At 38.7% G+C, this 7,042-nt stretch overlaps 1 protein-coding gene across 1 annotated transcript; it reads right to left on the reverse strand.

The window, feature by feature from the left end:
* Window positions 1-1,032: 1,032 nt before the first annotated feature.
* Window positions 1,033-7,042, reverse strand: LOC105872071 (keratin, type I cytoskeletal 26). The gene is made up of 8 exons (XM_012765820.2): window positions 6,468-7,042; window positions 5,644-5,726; window positions 4,725-4,881; window positions 4,432-4,593; window positions 4,222-4,347; window positions 3,671-3,888; window positions 2,029-2,096; window positions 1,033-1,441 (listed from the first exon to the last, which is right to left on the reverse strand). Exons 1-8 carry the CDS (start codon window positions 6,909-6,911, stop codon window positions 1,272-1,274), a joined length of 1,428 nt encoding a protein of 475 aa, XP_012621274.2. The 5' UTR covers window positions 6,912-7,042; the 3' UTR covers window positions 1,033-1,271.

A 7,042-nucleotide genomic window follows, 5' to 3' on the forward strand; every position in this document is an offset into this window, starting at 1 on the left:
GATATTTTAATAATATTAATTCTTCCAACCCACCAACATGGGATATTTTTCCATTTATTTGTGCCTTCTGCAATTTCTTCATCAGTGTTTTATAGTTTCACTTGTTTGTGCTGTAATCTTTGTTATTTCCTCTCTTTACTAATTTTGGGCTTAGTTTATTCTTTTTTTTCTAGTTCCTTGATGTGTAATAGTGGTTTATTTGAGATTTTTCTTCTTTTTTAATGTAGGCATTTATTGCTATAAACTTCTCTCTTAGAACTTTTGCTGCATCTCATAAGTTTTGTTATGTTGTTGTTTCCATTTTCATTTGTCTCAAGATATTTTTGATTTCTCTTTTGATTTCTTCTTTGACCCATTGGTTGTTTAGGAGCATGTTACTTAATTTTCACATATTTGTGAACTTTCTAAAATTCTTCCTGTCATTGATTTATAATATTTTACTATTGTGTTTGGAAAGGATTATTACAGAACTCCCTGCCTTGTTTCACCCCAAATGAAAAAACCTCTTTAGCTTAGAACTTTGCTGCTGTCTAATCCCAGCTAACCCTTTCCAAAATAATTTGGTAAGGATGTCAGGCAGAATCTTGTGTGCAGGAGGATATGAGTAAGATTTAGAACCTCCCCCAGGCTCGAATAGTGTAGTTCTAAATTTGCTTAGTCACCAGCATGGTAGGGACAGAGAGATGCATGTGCTGCAGAATGGAAAAATAGCTATCCATATTCAGATCCAACAAATTATCACTTGCTGATCATCCATGCATGCTAGGCATTGCAAGGGTGAACAAATCCTAATGATCGATGAATATAATCTTCTTTTATATCCATGGAAACTCAAACTCAAAGAGATCAAGTTATTTACATAGTTAATCAAGGACACATTTGGGACCAGAGATTAGGGCTCTTTCCAAGTTATTCTGTTATTGATTGACATAAATGTGATTGTGAAGTACATTATTTTATTAGCATGTCCTTAGTATTGTCACATTGGGATCAACTGTGGAAATAAACAGAACCAGATTTATAAAAAATAACTTGCAACAAAAGAATTTTTAATAAAGTGGCAAAAAGGACCTTCAAAATAAAAACAAAAATTAGCGACAGCAAGATTTTTCCTTCTCTTGAAAAGGATTACATGCAAAGAACATGAGAAAAGGAAGAGAGGGAAAATGAATTCTAGCAGTTTCATTTTTAGTAACAGAAATGAATAACTTCCTTGAGTTATTTGACCAATGGGATTTTAGAAAGGCAGGCTTTGTTTTGTCTTGTTTTTTTCAAAGAAGTTTTTTTTCATTATGGTCTTTCGAAGGTACTCGTTGCTCCACTGTAATGTTGCTTATTTTAGAGGATTTTTCTTCAACTGAGTGGACTCTCAGTGAAAGGACATTGCCAACTTGATCTAGTTCCTCAACCACTGTTTTGACAACAGTTTCTTCTGTTGAGTCTAAAATAAAATAAATAAATTTTTAGTGGTCATTCTCTTAGCAGGTTGAAAGGTGTTTAGTCATGATAGGTTTGCTTTTTAAAAATGGTTTTTGCAAACTTGCAGTAAATTGACATGTATGTGTTTGAAGTCAATGCTTAGCAAGACCCTAGACTATCTTTCTTATATTTACCACTGTTTTTAGAGCAATAGGTATTTGAAAATGTAAGAGAAACATGGATTAAAACAACCTAAGTATCAGGCAAGTGTAGGCGAGTTGCAAGTAACGTCGTATTCTTTTAAATACCAACTCCTATTTTTGTGGTTTATCTTTTATAAAACCATTGAAATTTTGAAAAATAATACATTCTAGGTAAGAAAGATGTTGGGCGATTGATTCTTCATTTCAGTAATTTTATAATTTGACCACATCTTTTCTACAGGAGTATAAAATACAAGCATTAGGAATTGTCATAATGATACCTCATCCCTTTGATCCACTAGAGCTAAGCTTAAAAACAAATTTTCTTTGCTTAACAATTAACTGACTCATTTAGTACAAATGCTGGAGCTTAAAAGAGTTACACCAAGTAGAAAATTTGCTATACCTTTGACTTGATTTCCAGAATTTTCAGGCTTGCAGCCTTTTGATTCATAACATGTGGATTTGCATTTTCTGTGAAGAGAAATATAAATTATTGCATTTTTTCTTTCATCAGAGTTATTATTTCATCATAAACAACTCTGCATTGGGAATAAAACTTTTGGGGTTTTAGTTTCAATAAGATTCAAATTCCTCTTATGTTTAAGGGCTGTTAGTAAGCTTTTCACAGTAAAAAAAGAGATTAAATGGATGTGTATGATCAGAAATCTCCTCATGATCAGATATTATCCTTTTCATTTAGCAACATGGGGACTCCAGGTTCTCATTCTGACTTTGTATTCAACTGCCAATGAGCATGTTTGGACTGCCTACTGTGGAGAAGGGGCTGGGTTAGGTGCTGTAGAAATTATAGAGCTAAGTAAGACACAGCAGTTTATATTGTATGAAAATAAAGTATGCCCATGTGAAACGTTATCTACGACATGGCATGAAAGGTGCCATAAATTAAGCATAAAATGAATGGCATAATAAGTAATTTGTTTGCAGGCAGGAGCCATCAGTGCTGGGTTCTTGTTGGAATAGGCTGCAGAGGGCTGGCCTTGGCCTTGGAGTATGCAGATGTTACCTCTTCATGGAGCAGCCGTGGGCAAGATGTAGTACCAGCCTCTGATTTCCGAGTAACTTTTGTGTGTAAGCCCCTGTTACAAGCATTTTACCTACACAGTGGAGCACTATGGTTAAGAGTAGTTAAGGGTATGGTTTTGGTGTTAGCACAATTTTACCAATGAGGAAACTAGATTTAAAAAGGTTTAACGATGTGCTCATATTCACCCAGTGTGTGATTCACACCCAGGGGTGCAGTTCCGGGGCTGTTGCTATTTGGCTAACTATGATGCCTCTCCAGTTAAATCTCCCTATACCTTCATTGCTCATCTTTAATACAGGGTGCACGTGGGGTAACTAGTCTTAATAAAAGAGAGTGAGTTATAAGAAATATTCCTAAACACTTAATCATGGAAGACAATTTTTCCCTTGGATTGGAATACTGGAATTGTTAAACATTCCATACTTAAATGTTCTTCATATTACCATACATATGAATACTTTACATACTTAGAAATTTGATTTTCAAGTTTCTGTTTTCATTCACTTGGATAGTGGACATTCCTGAGGACATATATAACCATGATCTTTTTTTTTTTTTTTTTTGAGACAGATCTTTTTTTTGTTGTTGTTGTTGTTGCCCAGGCTAGAGTGAGTGCTGTGGCTTCAACCTAGCTCACAGCAACCTCAAACTCCTGGGCTCAAGCAATCCTACTGCCTCAGCCTCCCGAGTAGCTGGGACTACAGGCATGAGCCACCAGGCTCGGCTAATTTTTTCTATATATATTAGTTGGCCAATTAATTTCTTTCTGTTTATAGTAGAGACGGGGTCTTGCTCTTGCTCAGGCTGGTTTCGAACTCCTGACCTTGAGCAATCCGCCTGCCTCGGCCTCCCAGAGAGCTAGGATTACAGGCGTGAGCCACAGCGCCCGGACAACCATGATCTTTAGAGCAGGAAATTCTAGAGCATAATATGGGTATGCCTACATAGTAAGAAAACCTGGTTGATGTTATGCTAATTTTTTTCACAAGTTAATATTTACCTTTCTTCTCCATCTATTAAGTTGCAATAAATTTCAATTTCTTTTTCTAAAAAGATTTTAATGTCAAGAAGCTGTTCATACTCCAGCTTCTGGCCTTCTGTTTCCGTTCGAATCTGTTGCAATTGTTCCTCCATTGCTCCGATCTGATCCTGAATTTGCTGGAGTTGATCACAGTAATTTCCTTCCATCTCAGCCAAGGAGCATTCATAGGAATGTTTCTGATAGAGGAATGAATGTGTAAAAGAGAAATGTCATGTTCATATTTTAAATGTTCTTGAGGTAGAGAGAAATATTTGTACAAGGTCTAAATATTTTCATTTGAAAATATACATTAGCAAGATTTTTAAAAAATTTCTTCATTAAAGAAAGTCATTTTTTGTTACATTTTGGCATTGGTGAGTGAGAGGTAATGATTAGGGACAGAATTCTTGATATTTAATATATTTTATATTTTTAGTTATATATTAGACTTAGTGTTATATATATTTTACATATGTATTTACTTATACAGACGCACATACACATTCAATTCAATGGTGATTCCTACATACCATAGCCATGAGGGACTGAAGTTCTATTTCCAGGGTTTGCAGATTGCGTTTAAGTTCCGTCAGCTCATTTCTGGCCGCTGTGGCTGCTCCTGCGTCATCAAAAATCTGTTGTTGCAGCGTTGCACTCTGAAGTGTAATTGTCAGAGGGGTTAGTGATTGTTTGATCATCTGTTGAACGAGCCCTTTGTGTGCAATTTGCCATAGACATACCTTCTCGTTGAACCAGGCTTCCGCGTCTTTGCGGTTCTGTTCAGCCAAGTCCTCATACTCGGCCCTCATGCTGTTCAGCAGAACGGTCAGGTCCACCCCCGGGGCTGCATTCATCTCCACGTTCACATTGCCCCCAGCTGCACATTGCAGGACCTGCATTTCCTAGAAAAGGGATCGGATGTTAATACTCAAAGGAGGATTTTGCTTGATATTCACACCCTGCTATGACATAGACAGAGGACTCGAAGAAGGAAATCAGACCCCGTACAAAGCCACTCTGCAGGCTTCTTTACCTCCTGGTGATTGTTTTTGAGGTATGTCAGCTCGTCACTGAGGGTCTCGCACTGTATCTCCAAGTCGGTTATGCAAAGGGTCAGCTCATCCAACGCTCTGCGAAGATTGCTGGTGTCGGCCTGAACACTCTGGTGCAGGGCAAGCTCGTTTTCGTACCTTCAAGGTTATTAAGGTGCTTAAGACTTGTCATCATAGGCAGGGGCAAAGCACAGCTTTGTAAGACATTTCATACGCTAAAAGATAGGACGTTCTGTACACACTTCGGAAGCTTCTCGCAATGGCAAACTGTTAAAAGTTGGAGATAGCTACCTATTTGTAAATTCCATTTTGGAAATGTTATTTCTACAGAGTTGATTTTTTTTTCATCAAAGGTGCTTAACAGTTAAATAAAATGTTGCTAGATTTAAAAAAAATATGATAGCTCTTTTTATAAGGGCATATTTAATTCAATTTCTTCATGGATCTAATCTGACTTTATAAAAACATTTTGGTTTTCAAAGCAAAAGATACGTTCTTTAATCCACTGGTAGTATTTTTACCTTTATTGTTATAATTAATTACTTTTTTTTTTTTTTTGAGACAGAGTCTTGCTTTGTTGCCCAGGCTAGAGTGAGTGCCGTGGCATCAACCTAGCTCACAGCAACCTCAAACTCCTGGGCTCAAGCAATCCTCCTGCCTCAGCCTCCCGAGTAGCTGGGACTACAGGCATGCGCCACCATACCTGGCTAATTTTTTCTATATATATTAGTTGGCCAATTAATTTCTTTCTGTTTATAGTAGAGACGGGGTCTTGCTCTTGCTCAGGCTGGTTTCGAACTCCTGACCTTGAGCAATCCGCCCGCCTCGGCCTCCCAGAGAGCTAGGATTACAGGTGTGAGCCACTGCGCCCGGCCAATTAATTACTTTTTTTCCACTTACTTCAGCTTGAAGTCATCAGCAGCCAGTCTGGCATTGTCATTTTGTAGAACAATACTGGCATTACAGCTGGTCACAGAAACAATCTAAATAGGGTAGATTGTGCAAAATGTTAAGTACTGAAAGTTAAAGTAGCCTCTAGATTTCATTGTGATGCTATATCTTCTTAGCCCATCAAGCATCTATTTTAGAATCTTTGTTCTATATTAACGGAATATGGATTTTCTTCAGATAATAAATGTCTAGAAGTTAAGAGCCACACAGATACTTTCATTACTCTTGATAAAAAGGTATGAGCTACATATAAGGAATAAAAGTAGTTATCTCTATTTTTGAAATTCTTTCTTGTTTTCTTTTTTTTTGAAACAGAGTCTTACTCTGTTGCCCGGGCTAGAGTGCCATAGCATCAGCCTAGCTCACAGCAACCTCAAACTCCTGAGCTCAAGCGATCCTCATACCTCAGCTTCCCCAAGTAGCTAGGACTACAGGCATGTGCCACCACACCCAGCTACTTTTACCTATCTTTAGTAGGTCTCACTCTTGCTCAAACTGGTCTCAAACTCCTGAGCTCAAGTAATCCTCCCACGTTGGCCTCCCGGAGTGCTAGGATTACAGGTGTGAGCCACCACACCTGGCCTTGAAATTATTTCTTTTTTGTATTTAATTCTGCAAATTTTTTATTGCCAGGCACCTCTCTTCGGACTGGGAATACAGAGAGAACAAATTCTACATTGTATAAATATGTTAAGCTTACTTTGTATTTTCTCTTCTTTAAGCTATGCCCACCCAAAGTCTGTAGTAAAAGCATGCCAGTGCATATTTCTTACCTGCCTTTTAAGATCTTCAATGACGGAGGAGTATCTACTATTGTCGTGATCGTGTCTCCGGAAGGAACCAGGCCCACATTTCTCATACCAACCCTTGATCTTCTGCTCTAGGTCTGCGTTGGCTTCCTCCAGAGCTCGCACATGGTCCAGGTAGGACGCCAGGCGGTCATTGAGGTTCTGCATGGTCACCTTTTCATTCCCAGAAAGGAGGCCGTGCTCATTGCCAAGAAAACCAGCACCCACACCACTCCCTGACCCTCCACCACCATTGCAGAAGCTTCCTCCGGAAGAAATGCCCCCAAGGGTACAAGAAAAGCTGCTCCCTGCTCCTGACCCGACACACACATTCCCAGCCACGAAGCCTGTTGTTCCTCCACCAGACAGCCTAACAGACGCAGCTCGTGAGCAGATCTGCCTGGATCCACTGGAAAGTCGAAAAGACATGGCGACAGCCCAGCCCAGCGACCCTTTTCCAGAGAGGAGCTAAGCCAAGTACACCTTCCGCAGAGGTTAGCTCCATTGTCCTTTTATAGGATTCACTAGGTTGTTTCAGTCTTAACTATGCCCATCTGTAA

This window comes from Microcebus murinus, chromosome 18 (genome assembly GCF_040939455.1).
Source record: "Microcebus murinus isolate Inina chromosome 18, M.murinus_Inina_mat1.0, whole genome shotgun sequence".
Taxonomy (NCBI): Eukaryota; Metazoa; Chordata; class Mammalia; order Primates; family Cheirogaleidae; genus Microcebus; species Microcebus murinus.

What these genes read in the sequence shown, in the direction of transcription:
- LOC105872071 (XM_012765820.2), bottom strand. Translation starts at nt 6,911, where the DNA reads ATGTCTTTTCGACTTTCCAGTGGATCCAGGCAGATCTGCTCACGAGCT. An exon ending in TTGAAGATCTTAAAAGGCAG is followed by an intron (nt 5,727 to 6,467) that starts GTAAGAAATATG and finishes TACCCTATTTAG; the next exon opens with ATTGTTTCTGTGACCAGCTG. An exon ending in AAGCCTGGTTCAACGAGAAG is followed by an intron (nt 4,348 to 4,431) that starts GTATGTCTATGG and finishes ATTACACTTCAG; the next exon opens with AGTGCAACGCTGCAACAACA.